The sequence below is a fragment of the Triturus cristatus genome, chromosome 2_1, assembly GCF_964204655.1.
Source record: "Triturus cristatus chromosome 2_1, aTriCri1.1, whole genome shotgun sequence".
Lineage (NCBI taxonomy): Eukaryota > Metazoa > Chordata > Amphibia > Caudata > Salamandridae > Triturus > Triturus cristatus.
This window is the reverse complement of record NC_140581.1, coordinates 630,929,396-630,945,189: the sequence shown is the minus strand read 5'-3', so window position 1 is coordinate 630,945,189 and position 15,794 is coordinate 630,929,396. Positions and strand designations below refer to the sequence as shown.

Genomic DNA, 15,794 nt, shown 5'->3' with positions numbered 1-15,794 from the left:
ACCACAAACACATCTTCCATGAAAAAGCATCACGTTTCAGATCCCTCCTCGACTCAGCTAAAAACAGACCCAAAAAACTGAGCAACTGAATTCGCTATATTCTTTGATGAAAAGGTCAAATCACTGGTGGATCAGGTCACCCACCCCACTCCCATTGAGGAGCGAAAATCCTTAGTCACTTGGCAGAACTTTGCCGCCATCTCGGAAGATGACCTCCTCAAATGCCTCCTCGAAACCAAAACCTCCAACCATTCTTCTGACCCCATACCTAGTGTCATCGCCATTGATTTCTATACCAATACTCTCTCTTATTGGACCAGGCTAGTTAATCTCTTCCTCAGTCAAGGATCCCTCCTAGCTTTCCTCAAAATAGGACAGGTTACCCCCCTTCTAAAAAAAACCTCTGCAGATGCGAACAACCTCAATAACTTCCGCCCCATCACCAATCTCCCTTTTCTTTCAAAGATCACAGAACAATGTGTTGCAAAACAACTTTCCCAACACATTATGGACAATAATCTCCTTGACGTGTTCCAGTCTGGCTTTATTCAAAATTGCAGCACTGAAACAGCCCTGCTGCAAGTGATCGATGATGTGCTGCATATACTTGATTCGGGGGAATCGTGCCTTCTGATTCTTCTTGACCTATCTGCAGCCTTTGACACTGTTAATCACAACACCCTCCTTAACACTCTTCAACCGAGAATGGGCGTAGAAGGCACAGTGCTTAAATGGTTTGCCTCATTCCTCTCGGACAGATCCCAAATGATCAAGATTGCGAGCAGTCTCTCGTCTCCACTGGTGATTGGTCAAGGTGTCCCTCAAGGTTCCATCCTTGCACCCACTCTGTTTAATCTCTATCTGGAACCATTAGGGAGCCTCCTAAGCAAATCTGGAATCCTCTACCATCTCTATGCAGACGACACCCAAATCTACCTCAAGGTGTCTTCCTCTCAAGATCTCTCACTACTCAACTCTATTCACAACTGGATGTTAGTTCACCAACTCATTCTCAATCCCTCCAAAACTGAATTCCTCCTCCTTTCTACCTCTCTCTACCCGCCTCCTGTTCAATCCTGGATGGATCGGCTGAATTTACTCAACAGTAAACCCATCATTGTCGACTGCGCTAAATACTTGACAAAAGACTCAACCTAATCTCACACATCAACTCCATTGCCAAGAACGCACATTATCAGCTGCGCCTTCTGTGGGGGATTCGTCAGTTCTTCCCGGAGAAAGACCTAAAAACCTTGGTCCAATTGCTAGTTCTCTCTAGACTGGATTATTGTAATTCTCTTCTGACTGGCCTTCCCAAATCTCACCTCTCCCCCTTAAATCCGTCCTCCATTCAGCAGCTCGCTTCATTTCGGAGTCCAAACGAAGTGACCACATCACTCCTATCCTGTCTTCTCTCCGATGGCTTCCCATCGAGGCTAGAGCTATTTACAAAACGGCTTGCATCACCCACAAAGCCTTGCACTCTTCCTCCCCTCGCTATCTGGCAAATAAACTGAAATTGTCCGGAGGCTTGAGACCTTCTCGGAATGCAGAAAAGTTCCTGCTTGAGCCCCCCTCCTTCAAAAGGGAAAAAGTGATGGCTCAATCGTTCTCAGGTAATGCGGTGAGAATCTGGAACTCGCTTCCTCCTTTGCTCCGTGCCACCACCTACATCCGGATCTTCAAAGCGGACCTCAAATTTCTTCTATTCCAAATACACTTTCAGAACTAATTCCTTCATTCTCAGACCCCGCCAGGAAGTTCGTTAGTCATTGTAAATGTGTTATATTTATTTATTTGTTGTAAATTCCTTGCTTGCTGTGTTTGATATTGAGTTCCTCTTGCCTTCTGTGTTTGATTCTGTGTCCTGCTATTTTTGTACGTTCTATTTTGTAACATTTCTCTCATGTAACGTAACTGGTTCTATTGTACAGCGCTCCGACACCTTCGGGTAAAGTCCGCGCTTTATAAAAATGCATAAATAAATCAATCACTTTCCGAAAGCACCGGCCAAGCATAAATTCCATGCTTCACCCTATCACCCAAAATGGTGTCGACTACCACTTAATTAAACCTGACGTAGTAGCAGAAAAAGCCTGTAACCCATCAGTTATACATCACTATTTACACATAAAGTGTCACTTTTTTTTATCTATTATAAACATCGACATCCATAACAGTACTGTGTTTTAAATGAGATAATTTAAACCCCACAGCACATTATGCCGAAACCGCAAGTCACCTGCGAGTGTCATGTAAATGTAAAAGGCCTAAAGGAGTGTGAATTAATAAAGGCTTGAAAGTTCGAGCGACTCGCTTAGAGTTTACTGAATTGGGATTAAATTACTACTATACAATAAGTATTTAGTGTTTGAAAGTAAGCCGAATAACATCAAACAGTACATTACTAAAACGTGCGGTGTTGTGTAACATAAGTGGGTAGTTACTGCCATCTGCAAGTCAAACGTGGAACAGCACCTGGTTTGTTTTCTTCTGGCAAGTGCATTTTTAGCCAGGAAGCACATTAACTATGTATGAAGACTTTAACAAATCCGCACTATAGGTATATGATAATGGGGTTCTACAATCCCAGTATAAATGCACAACTCTAATTTCTTTGTAATCGGCGCCTAGTGATGCGCTGAGTCCCGATTATAAAGAAAAGAGGGCTCAACAAATACAATTGCAGTCGAGTTCCTTGGTATCAATGCCTGCTGTCAGAGCCAGAAGCTGAGGAGAAAGGCAGGTCCGTTAACAGAGCAGCTGTTTAAAGCAATGAATTTAAACATTGCTTGTCTTAATTCTGCTCTATTTTTCTACCTTACAGTACTAGCAGAAAGAACACGATTCTTTTTAGAATTCCTTACATAATTATACAAAAGTTAAAATCTTTCTGATCTGATTGTTTCTTCACATTCGGAGTTACTGCGTTTTTTTTTTTAAACTGACTTGTATGGAACTGTTTCGAATATCTTTTTGCGAACACATATCTAATAGGTTTTTAATGTGTTCAATCTTGCACTACAGGTTCTATTTTTATTCTTCATGTCTGCAAACATTATCTCTTTCTGAAAGAGCTATGCATCAAGATTTTAAGTGGTTTCACGAAAAGGTGATGGAGTGACCATGTATTATATGGGATAAAGTACCCCATTGCTGTACATCATAAGGCTATTGCAAGTCACCTCGGAGTTTCATAACCTTAGAAAGGTTATAGAACTCCTCAGTGACTTGCAATATTCTTATAATGTACAGCAGGGGGTACGTTAGCCGTAATAGAACGCCCTGTCACTAATTAAATGTATATTGCCCATGGGATTTTACATCAGCCCACGCATCTAAGTAATTATGTTTTTCAATGGGGGTAAAAGGGGTACAGGAAATATTACGCTATTTTCACATGAACCACATTTGGACAAACAACCTTTAACAAACCGCATCAAAGGTGAATAGCAGGTCCCAGTTACATATTTGTATCATCAGCTATTAATACCCAACCTACCTTTAGGAGGAGGTTTCGCAGGGTCATAAATTACATTATTTCCTTTTTAGTAATATTAGCGAATGCACACAAATTGCAACATCAATTAAGCGACAGAGCTGACCGTCAGAATACCTTTACATCCGTGCCATCTGTTGGCATGAATTCTTCATAAATGTACGAGCCTGTTTTTCTTACACTACTTTCTGGTGAATACACACTGCTCCGGCTTCCAATCTGAAACAGAAAACAGCACTGGTTACACACAAGTTGTTTAATAATACATTCATGCTCGTTACGTACTGTGAAGTTTGGGAACTATGACTAGTCTAGTCACAGCCCACACTTCGAGAGATGGAGCATGTAAAGGTAAGATTTTGGTAAGGAGGCCGTGAAGCAGAAATATGAAGCAATATTAAGGCCATTACTGCTGCTAGCTTGGCGATAACCTACTAGATGTAATACCCGAGTTGTGCTGGGTGATTTGACAGCGTGCACCGTCGGATGTTATGGTTCCCAAGCAGAAGGTGCTGTTCTGGGCAAAGTTACATTCAAACAGCTATCCAATCCGCACAGTACCGAAGGAGAGCAGTCCAAACGAGTGCCTCTGACCACTGTCACTGTTTATTATCATGGCTGGGGGTGCAGAGCACAGGTTAGCATGTCACACTGCATCAGTCATGCTGCTGCTGGGAGAGAAGTGCTACAGTAAGCATAGTGATGATAGCCAACTACATGGCGTGTCTGCACTACCTTGGATCCATGAGAAATGTAATCAAAAGTTTCTTTTTTGATAGGAGATTTAGGAAAGGGCGTCATAGCTTTGTCAAATTTCTTGCCCTAGTTCACCTCCCAAATATGGGGAAAAGAGCTTTCATTACAGCATATTTAGCATCTGTAATTTAAGGAGTTAAATGGTTAAGCAAGCTTTGATATCACCTACTTCTCTGTGTGAGGAGGTAGTTTCTTTAATTTACACATTTTGACCTGGGTTTCGCATTCTCTGAGATATCATCTGCATTTATATCATCACATAGTAATTCTCATATTCCTGAGAACTCCGAATTATCGTACCAATATCTAATTAGGCTTTAAACTGTACAATTCAAGCAGTTGCTATGATTCTGCTATTTAGGTGTTTATCAAAGTAGCAGATTTCTATCACGGTCAGCAGTGTAAGAGCCAAAATCATGTTACATGGATGTCAAGTTTCCTGACTATTAATTTCAGTAGGAAGTTCACGCCATAGCATTCATTCCTTCCTAGTGGGACTTTTGGCATGGTCATTAGCATCTACAGAGCCCTTGTTGTAGGAAATGTAAAATATAATCGCACAATAGTAAATCTAAAACACGAAAACATAGCGTAACAACAAACACGAGTAGAAAGCACACAGCGGTACATGATTAAAATATACAGTTTAGGCACAGGTTTTGCACTGACAAGAGTAAGGTGAAAAGTTCATGTGTGGACACAATGGGATAAGCAACTTGAAAGGATGTCAGTTAAAGGCCAACAATATTTGTGGGTTTAGCACACAAGATCACCTACATGCACTTCCTGCTTCCAAATAGATTGTAACCGGATTAGACAATAGGTGCAGGAAATCCAATTAGCCTAGAGCACACGGAGATCTTAGGCCACAATGATACCAGCACACGCTTCACTAAAATTACATTTACCACAAATATACATGCATTCATGAGAATAAGAATACTTCGTTTTCAAGAATTGTTGAAAGTGCAATAAAGAAAGTGTAGAGGATTAGATCAGAGTTTGGGGTCGCAAGTCAATTATTATTTACTGTTTGTTATAAAGTATTGTGAAAGAGGTGTATAAAAAGAGCTGCCCGTGAAGCAGGAATTTGAGAGAGACCGGCAGCCTGCCTGTGTGTAAGGAGGGTCTGTCTCCCTGTTGCGACAGTCAGTAAAAAACTGTCTTTGCTTTGCGAAGAGGAGTCTGTGTTGTTTTTCATTTCAACTGTTTCGAGTCACCCTGCAACAGTTGCTGAACCAGCCTAAGAGATCCCTTTTTGCCCCTACCCGACTGCTGGCACCAGAAGACCACCTACCCACCTCTGCATAGATCATTGTGCACTTTTTGATGAGGTAAGCAGTCCCTGTGTTCCACTGAAGTTCTGCCTGTGCACGGGGGTTGGAGAGGATCCAGGGACTGCCGTCTTTTAAAGGTGAGGACAAAGCAGAGTATGATCCTCGTTTGTATATTGACGTGTTTTGTTTCTTGGCAATGCTAAATGCAGATGTATAGATAATGTAAATAGAAGGGTGTAAAAAACATAAGGGTGCCACATGCGAGATAGTGTATTGTTTACATGCGATGCACTACAGTTAAGGCACCTACATAACTAGTTAACCTGAGATTCCCAGTATAACATTGAAAGTGGTCAATTTCGGTAATTTGAAATTGGGAGAGGCCAATATGTGTCCCACTGCTGAAAAGATGGTGTCGCTAAACTTTACCTCCAGTTACGATCTGAACACTCAAACTACTGCCCTAGACCTAATGTCCAGAAAGATAAACCATGGTCTCAAAGATGCATGTATTGAAAGGAATCTCCTCTCTGGCGCGGAAGGAACGGGCCAACGTTGCTCGTTGCATTTACAGAGTAGAATAGGAAATATTGATTATCATTTAGAAGAAGTAGAAGCGGTCATATTTTTTCATACCAATGGTAAGTGCATATGTATGTATGAAACATGGCCACAGTAGGAGGTTTGTTGTGTAATACCGTATAATCGGTAGAGACAGAATTGGATATTGCGATGTGCACCACATTAGCATTAACACTAAAAATTGACGTTTTAATTTGCATCGTATAACTGCAAAGACATAATTGGACGTTTTAATGTGCATTGCATAATTGGTAGAGACCGAATTGGATATTGCGATGTGCACTGCATAAGCGATAAGACTAAACGTTGATGTTTTATTCTGCATCGCATAATTGCTAAGACAAAACCAATGTTGTAACGTGCACTGCGTACTTGGTAAGACAAAACCAGATGTTTTAATGGGCATCGCGTACTTGGTAAGACAAAACTGATGTTTTAGTGTACATCGCCTACTCTGCAAGACAAAAACACATGTTTAAATGTGGACTGCATAATTTTGAATTTCCCTGTTTGGTTATTCTTTTTTTAAATACTTGTGTACGTCACTTATAAAGAGCACCAATATTTGTCCGGATAGATAAAAAGTTAGATTGTAAAAAGCACTAGAAACATGAATGATCAAGGAGACTCCCTTAGCGCACATGTAAAAGACTTTTCTACATTCTCAGAGAAAATTACAACAATATAAATTAGAGTGGTTTAAAGCAATTCAAATGAAATGTAAACACCTTGGGCAACTCATATATGTTCAAAGTTAACATAACGTAACTTTACATAGACATATAGGAAAAACAACATAACATGGTAAAATACGAATATTAATTTTATTTAAATAATAAAATATAAATATTGAAATGTATAGTTCACATCCAGACTCCAATCATATCTACAATCACTCCAGAATTATTCTATATGTTAAAAACAAGTTACACAGACCAAACAGTAACACCAACATTATGATGGATTGGTGATGTATCGGGTCTCCCAGTTTATAGTATACACTTCATCAAGGTGCCTGTGTGTTCATAACAGGGAAAATATACAATCAAGAATCCAGATGGTAAAATGTACAAGTAGTTGTAAACTTTAAGCCGGGAACACTGCCAAATGAGTTAAATAACAGCTGGAGCAGCAATCAAAGTCGGTGTTACACAAATAATCCATGTAACTTTTTTCATGGCAGAGATAGTTCCTATATTTGTACATACCAATTGCCAGCTGTTCAAAAACACAACTATACACTAACATACAAAAGTATATCATGTATTAAAATATATTGCAAGAATTACGGCATTTTAAAACAAGAGAGTAACATAGTGAAGACTACAGAAAAATACAAATCGCCATATATGTATGTGACTCTTTTTTATGACAAATCGTGTGGTACTGCATACATTTTCTTAATATTTCAAAATACTAGAGAAAAATAAGAAAGGAGTCCTTGGTATTCACTGACGCGTTTCAATGGATTAAACTGATTAAGACCACCTTATTCAGTACACAGAAAGGTTTTGGATCTTCCACATGACACTCATATGTAAATATAACATGAATTCAACTGTAAACATAACATATACCTTAACAAACCCACAACAGTGACTCCAATGCTTCCAGGAAGCGTCTTTCAGTATGAATACTCTCTCAGTTTAAATTGTGCCGGATAGGTGTATATTTTATATTCACAGTAATAGTATAAACTGCCGACCGGCATTCATCCAGCCATGATTGCAACACCTTTTTTGTCAAGCGCTCTCTTTAGCAAGTTGAAAGACAATCCCGTTTTTTAAACTCCTCATAAATCATGTGGTAAACTCTTTTAAACGTGCCTGTCTATAGATGATTAGCATTCCACAATGCTCCAGAAGTTGACGACTGAGGATGGCCATGGCAACTGAACCCACAGAGTCCACAGCTGATCACAGAAGCTGCTTCGCAGTAGCCTGCCAGTCTCAGACCACCTCAACAAAACTGTCTTCGAGGTGCTCCGGAAGGCTCAGCTCTACTGTCGGCACAATCTACATCATCAAATGGGCGTAACCCGACTAGCAAGCAAGTGGAATTTATTGATCTGAGCACCTGGCTCCTTAGAAGAAATCTTTCTTCGTATTGACTCCAGTTTCTTAGACTCCCAGTTGGTAGGTGCAAAGGAGAAAGGAACTGGGCTGTTTTGCACAGGATTATGCCTACACCACCAACATTTCCTGTGACAGGTGGGAAAATCAGAAATCCACAATCCCTTGTGCCGGCTGACAGCTACAGAGGACCTGTTGGTTCCCTGCCAAAGCAGCAGTAGGATTGGAACATGCTGCCTATATAGGATTCATTAGTCACTCATTAAAACGGTAGCAAAGGCTCCATAACAACAGACAGATGAATACTGAAGGATCTCCGTCAGGAGCTTCGCTTTGTTTTTCTCCATCAGCAGACTCAATTCGAGCACCTCTGCCACCTTCCTAATGACAGCCATGAAGGATGCTACCTATGAAGAGGGTGGTTCTGAAGGATAGTCCAGATCTATCCGAGCAGGTATTGAGGTCACTTACATAGTCAGCTATGTTCATGCTGACAGGAGGAAGCAAAGTAGCTGCCTCACTGCTGTCGTCGTCATGTTTTTTATTTGAGACATCTGAATGTGGTTGGAGTTCATTTTAAAAATGTCCTTCATCCTTTACCAATAACAATGTCTGGGCAAGGGTCTGGACTGAGACCTATCTCTGAACTAGGCTAATCTCTGTACTAGGCCTTCTCCACCAACCTCTAGGCTTGCCTTCTCAAGCACTTTAATATGGCCTTGGTTTCAGATATAGGCTTAAAAAAATCAGTGTTGGTACTGATGATATGCATTGATGAAGGTGCTACAGATAGCACGCTATTGCAGCCTCGCCCTGGGTCGAAGTACCCTGAGAAGGGTCATCAGGCACCAGGGAAGGACCAGCTATCTTGTTCTGGAGCATGAAAAGTGCCAAGCCGAATACTGCACATGGGTGCCATGAACAACTTCACCCCTCCGTCGTTTATGGCCCTATTGTGAATGAGACAATGTAAAAACCACAATGATTCAGGGATAAGATCAGAAAACAGACTGCAATTACAATATGCTCAAACCAAATATGTACAATTCAGATCAAAAATAAAATAAAAACAAAAAGCAAAAAACAAAAAACAAGGTACCCACAATAGAATTTAGTAGATTTTTGTTTTTGTTATTTGAATTATTTGCCGAGAGAAAAAGGGTGCATGAGGAGTGTGTGCTCGTACAAATTTGAGCCATGCTTGGGTCCCAAGCACAACAAGCAGACCTTGCGAGGCTCAGAAATAGACCTCTGTCCATGACCGGAATGATAGGGCATGAACCTTCCAGGCGCACCACTTACAATTATTTTTTCTGACAATGTTCCATAGAGAGCTGATCCAGATTAGCATCGAAGGTCACAGAAAAAAAAGAGCTGACATGAGGGTGGAACTCTATAGTACGGATGATGTCATGTTCAGAGTGGTACCCAACTCTGAGACGAACTGAGCCCCACCCATCAGTGTTGGAAAGCCCCTACAAATATTATTTATCCAGTCTGGGTATATGCAATGGTGAGTAACCTGCAGGTAGAACTATCTATCTGAACTGAGTTTTAGATACTACGTGTCTTGGCAATGCTGTACGTAAATCAGGTGGAACCTTCCTTCTCCTTTCCGATTAAACATTTTCCCATATTTTTTTGTCAATGCCATTATAGCAAACAAAAGATAAGCAATTTTATGATGAAGTAAACTTAACATGTTCAAAGTAAGACTCAAAATTTTACTTTTAGATGCTTTAGTCACTGCAGATGTCTCCCTGTATACATGTCCACCCAAACCTAGAATATGGTTACGAACTGTATAAATGATTTTGCAGCGTCCTTCGCAGAAAGGGTACTCCATCAAATAACAAAAAGTGCCCTTATTTAACAAGCAAAATGCATGGTCCAACACTTAACTTCTCCTGGTGGGCATAGTGCAAGAGGCTTTTTATAGTTTGTAGCACTCAATGTTATGATCAATATAACTGGTCTGTTACACATTAGCCCTTTTTGTCACTGTTTAACCCTTTATATGTTTAAGGTCCCCAACCCAAAGTGGGAAGTTCTTTTTTAATCTCGCCTACTAGACAGCAGATGACGTTGAGAGATATACTGTTAGCTTACAGTGGGCTTAGAGTAAGCCAATTGCTTACCAGTAGTTGGCTTTATTGTCACTCTCATTTGCTTGCTTCTTTTTCCTTAGCTTGTGTGGGCTTTCCTTACTCTTGTGCTCGTCTCTTCCCTGGAGCATTGAGCATAACTTGAGTCTTTTCACTCATTTTCAATATTCAGATGCTACTTTTATTTTGTGTTTAAGCACTACATGAGAGTGTTTTCCAGCTGTCTCCCTAGGTGTGCTTCTATTCCCCTCGTTCCGTGTTGCGCTCTCTCTCTCTTGCTCGTATGCTTCTCCTCCACCCACTACCATTACACTCACCTTTTTACTTTTCTCGGCCCAGTCCACATTGCTCACTCTCCCTGTTAGTTTGCTTCCCTCTCCACAGCCAAAGTGCTGCTTGCCCCCACCAGCGTCCTTGTGTTGCTTTCACCCTCCCCCGTCCTTGTGTTTCTGGCCCCTCCCTATCCCCTGTATTGCTTCCACCATCCCGAGCTCCACATTGCTGTCTCTCACTGGGGGTTCTCCCTTTGTGCTGGACTCCCAGAGAAACGGAGGCTATTTGCATCTGCCCTGACAGGAAGCAATTACCTGCATGATTTTTGGATCAAATTTGCTTGGGAACAAATAATGCAGTTCCACTTCTAACGGGGCATGGTGGCAGCAAGACCTACAATCATGGCCTGAGGTGCCATAGTGGAGAACGGTAAAACACTCTGCTTTCTTGTACTGAAGTGAAATATCCCCCCCGACATGAAACACCAGCGGTTCTCCGACCCTCCCAGAAACACTGCAGTGTGAATGCGACAGAGGAGCATAACGTTTGCTCCTCCTTTCTGCTTCACAAGTTTTAGATTAGTTTTCACCTACAAGACAGCTTTTATCTCTGTAGGCTAAAGCCTAATATGGACCACAGAGCTTTAAGTGGATTGAAAATGGTGGGGATTTGTGGGGGGGGGGGGGGTTGTCTAAAAGGGGTGTGGCCTAAGTCATTAAGGGCTTGGCTTAACATATGTGAACTACAATCCTGTGCTTTACACAGCAAGCTGCCAGACCACCATTTAGGTACCTCTTTCTGAGTATTCTGCTGTTGCATGCAGACACATCACAAAACAGTAAATATATGCTTAAAACAAATCGGACATAATGGCTTTGTATGTGTCAGCAGTTTGGTATAAATGAGTAACAACAATAATTGTATTGTAAATAATCAGTATTGGTAACTAAAACGGTGCATGTGAGACCATCACTAAGTGCACAATGCAGAGAGGCCAAAGTGAGGGTGAGCATGGAATTTGAACACTGTTATGGCCCACTGACTCATACTTCCATCTGCCTCAGCTTATGAGTTCTCAATCATGTGACATTATAAACACCCTCCCAAAACTCACACGTACACCTAAATTCAACTCCGCTCCCATGTACCAAACAAACCCAATATCTAGGACATTTAGAGCTGGGATCTCAAAGCCTTGCCAATACTTAGTAAAGGAAATTCCAATTCCAGTACAAAATTGCACTAAAGAAGAGTTTACACGTTAACAAAGTCAGTCTTTACTTACATAAAACATGCAATGTATATACAGTAACATATTGCTAAATCCATTGACAAGCAACAGGTTCCAAAGGCAATACCTACTGGCTTTGCCAATGCTTGTTTAAACTTTAAGGACAATTAATTGATGCTTATGCCTCACATAAATTGATCTTCCACAAATGATATTCAAGACAAATCGGTATCGTTTTTTCTCCACACATCTGAGATTGTAAAATACCAAGGTTTGTGATTTCATTTGAAGGAGTCTAACAAACTCTCCAACATTTGTTTTTCCCCCTCATAAAAGGTAAACGTGTGATGCAGAAAGTGAAAAGTGTGTTATTTTCTAAAAATGTCATCAACAAAAGGCATGCGTGTGAAGTTGCCTTCTTCCCGACTTTCTGAAACAGGTACATTTTAAAGCAAATTTTCTAATTTTTGCAAGTGGTGGTGAATATTTACCACTTCTGATGTTTCTAAATTCTTGCAATGTATGGGAAATAAACAAAGCTCAAAGAGAACTGCGAAAACTTTATATTTCTGAGAAATAGATAATGCTGAACTGAACAACAGATCTTATGCATAGATTTGACCTTTGAGTTCACACCATAGTGAATGAAAATGGTGAAAAAAAAAATATATTTTTTCATACTGAAAGACAAGTCAAAACTTTTCTCCAAAAATAAACAATAGCCAGATGTCAAAAATTGCGCTGTGACGCATAGTGATTTTTAAAAGATATTTCTTTACTGATTTGTACAAGAGCGTGAGAGCGTGGACGCAGATCGTAGAGCGTCAGAGCAAGCGCCGGGCACGGAGCATGGAGCACGGAGCCGAGGAAGCCTGAGGAAGCCGAGGAATCTAGCGAGGAGCCAGCGCGAACGCGGTGGTGAGCCGAGCTGAGAGCTGAGAAGGCGGAATGCAGAAGTGCGCCGAGGTCCGGGCAAAATTCTCCCCCCGTGGAGAATAGTGCCGGCCCGGCCCAGAGTCTGTAGGCATTGACCCAGCGGTTAATGCGCCCCCGCCCACAGCTGCATAGGGCACTCAGCAGGCGCAGGCCAGGGCACTGGGAGCGGAGGAGTTTCAGAAGCAGAGAGTTGAGAGCTGCCAGAATCGATTGATAGTCGCCGAGCGCCTGTGGTTTAAAAACTCGGGGGGAGGGCCGTTCAGGGGCCCCTGCGAGGCCCAGACCGTCTTAAGGTAGCATACAACAGACACAGGTCAATCACGGTCAGCAGCAAGCTCACAGGGAAGGTAAGAGTTTTAAATTTTATTTTAAATTTGTTTGATTATTTGGCCTAGTGGGAGAGTAATAAAAAGGAAAAATTAAGGGCGGTAAAATACGCATTGAGTATACTCCAGTGAGCAGGTGCGAAACGCGGTTATGGCGCCAAGAAAGGTAAAGCAGAAGGAAACATGCATAGGGTCATTGGATAATGCTGATGAGTCCGAAGCGTCTTTTTCTGCGGAAGGGTCCAAAGAGACCACTGTCAAGCCACGCGTTACTAACGATAAAAATGATAAAAAGAAAAAGACTACAAAGAAGGCTATTACTGAGAATACACTAATAAGTAGTGAGAAAGATGGAGGCTTGGTGTCTAAATCGATAAAGGACTTTGTGGGGAAGCACTTTAAAAGAACACTAACCCCAGGTAAAAGTCAACCTCAAACCATAGTCCAAATCCTTGAGACTAACAATGAGATACCATGGGCTGAAGCAGAGGATGTCGTGGAGATTATGGATACCTCCTTTTCACAGAATGATTTAAGCCAAAGGATACCGCTCTTAGAACCAAGACTTTCATCCTACCCACGCATTTTCCCTTCACCAAGAGCAGTGGATGTAGGTTTGGCAGGTTTGGGGCCCAGTGATGTGGGGGACTGTTCCAACCTGTTAAATTCTTCGGCAAGATCTATGTTGGACAAAAGCCTGGATCAAGCCGGGTTCCAAAGCCCGAAACCTTTGGACTCCTTAAATGAAATACTACGGAATTGTACATTGGGTATGGACATTACAACTTCATCTTCAGCCTCGATGTTGGACATTATGCTAATGCTCCAAAAAATGTTGCAAGGCTTGTTGGAGGTTTCGGTATTAAATAATACTCTGTTAAATAATCACGAACTACAGTTTAAAAAAATGATAGAAGAACTGCAGGGGATAAGGGGATTGATGCCTACAATGGTAAGAACTGTACAAGCTCCAGGGTTAGACGTGCAAAGGGAAGAGAAAGTAGAGCCAGCAGTGGAGGGTGGTTCCAAGAGTAATGTCTACATCTCTAGGTGGCCAATGTTGGTAAAGAGGCGGGGAGAGTTCTTGAGATATCAGACCATAAGTTACCCACGTAAAAGACCCTCTCATGTCCAGGGCAGGTTGAAGGCCCAAAAAAAAAGAGAAGAGCAAAGAAATGCAGTCCAGGACAAACCCAAAAAAAAATTCCCAGCGGAAAAATCAGTTAAGAGAAAAAAGGGCAATTGGGAGACAACAAGACTCTGCAGGCGCTGTCACTGAAGTTGAAAGGGATAGGAAAAAGGTACCACGGTTAAACATGTATAACCCCTCGCTAAAAAAATCTTGTAACAAGCGTGGAGGGAAGATACAAATAAGAAGTGTAGATGCCGGAGGTAGTAGAGCCGACACTCACCCAAGAACGAATACACAGGTGGGAAGATGTGGCAGTGATCTAGAAACCCAAGATAAAAGCAATAGTAATAAAATGTGGATTTACTTTAAACACAATGAACAGGTAACAGGAGGGAAAAATCAAAAGAAAGTTAGGCCCGCTGAATCGTTCCCATCTCTTATTTTCATTCGCAAAATGCCCATCCCTAAAAGAAATTGGGTCAAAGGATCTGAGACAGATAGGGTTTTGCTGTGATAATAATGGCGCAGAGTACACAAAGGTGCAAGTTTACTCTGGACTTGTTAAAGCGGTAATCCAGAATGCAGGGAAAGAAATCCTAAAAGAGGGTATAAGGATTATTTCAGAAGAAGAAATAGATGCAGGGAAACAGCGAAAGGGAGGCTTCCTGAGATTTCACGCGGGTCTGGGGGAAAGGCAGGTGAGGTGGTTAACCGGGGGGTGGGGTGAGACGGCCAACATCACCATAGCTGTAGAAAACTCCAAACCCAGGAGGGAAGAGGAATGTAGGGATTGGGACAGTAGTATCTGTTCATGGGGTTTGAATGAGTCAGGATGTCTCAGTGACATCGACTAGGTTACTGAGTTGCCGCATAGCCTGAAATTGATTTCATGGAACATAAACGGGCTGGGTGGAACATCAAAGACGTATAGTTTAAACCAGCTCGCAAAGTGTGTTGATGTCATTTGCTTACAGGAGACTTGGCTATGCGGCAACACTCAGGTAGTAGAAGTGTTTGTTCATGTGTATAAACCAGCCAGTAAAAATACAAAATTTGGACGCCCCTCAGGGGGACTGTTGACCCTTGCTTCAACCAAGTTCGTAAAAGAGTCAAAATTAATCAGTTCATTATGCAAATGGCTGTTGGTTTGTAATGTATGTTACAAAGGTATCGAAGGCAAGGACGTCCATCTCATCATCATAAATGTATATATTCAATGGGGGTCTCAAAAAGAATATGAGAGAGAATTAAGCCTCTTTAAAAAGGAGATAATTGATCTGACAGAAAAGTATGGGAGGAATACTCTGGTGCTAATGGGCGATTTTAATCAAATTAAATTTTGAAAAGCTAGATCATTGGTTTGAAGATATGATGAGTGCCTATAGCATTGGACCAGCAGTTTTTCCACTGTGTCTAGCCACCAGACAGGATGAAGCCCTTGGGAAGTTCCTGGGTTCAAAGGGCTTAATATGTTTAAATGGCAGGAAGGATACAGATCGGCCAGCCTCCCAGACCTTTAGAGTGGGAAATCAACAATGTCCAATAGACTATATTTTTACCCTGGCATGGAACTATGCATTGGTAAAAAAATTCCATGTAATCAAG

At 41.5% G+C, this 15,794-nt stretch overlaps 1 protein-coding gene across 2 annotated transcripts in view; it reads right to left on the bottom strand.

Annotated features, from left to right (window-relative positions):
• PPIP5K2 (diphosphoinositol pentakisphosphate kinase 2) overlaps nucleotides 1-15,794 on the bottom strand; it is a 1,583,220-nt gene that overhangs the window by 1,199,678 nt on the left and 367,748 nt on the right. For both annotated transcript variants that reach the window (XM_085632565.1, XM_085632566.1), the window contains exon 7: nucleotides 3,617-3,718. In XM_085632565.1, coding sequence (XP_085488691.1) covers nucleotides 3,617-3,718 — 102 coding nt within the window. The remainder of the gene's footprint in view (nucleotides 1-3,616; nucleotides 3,719-15,794) is intronic.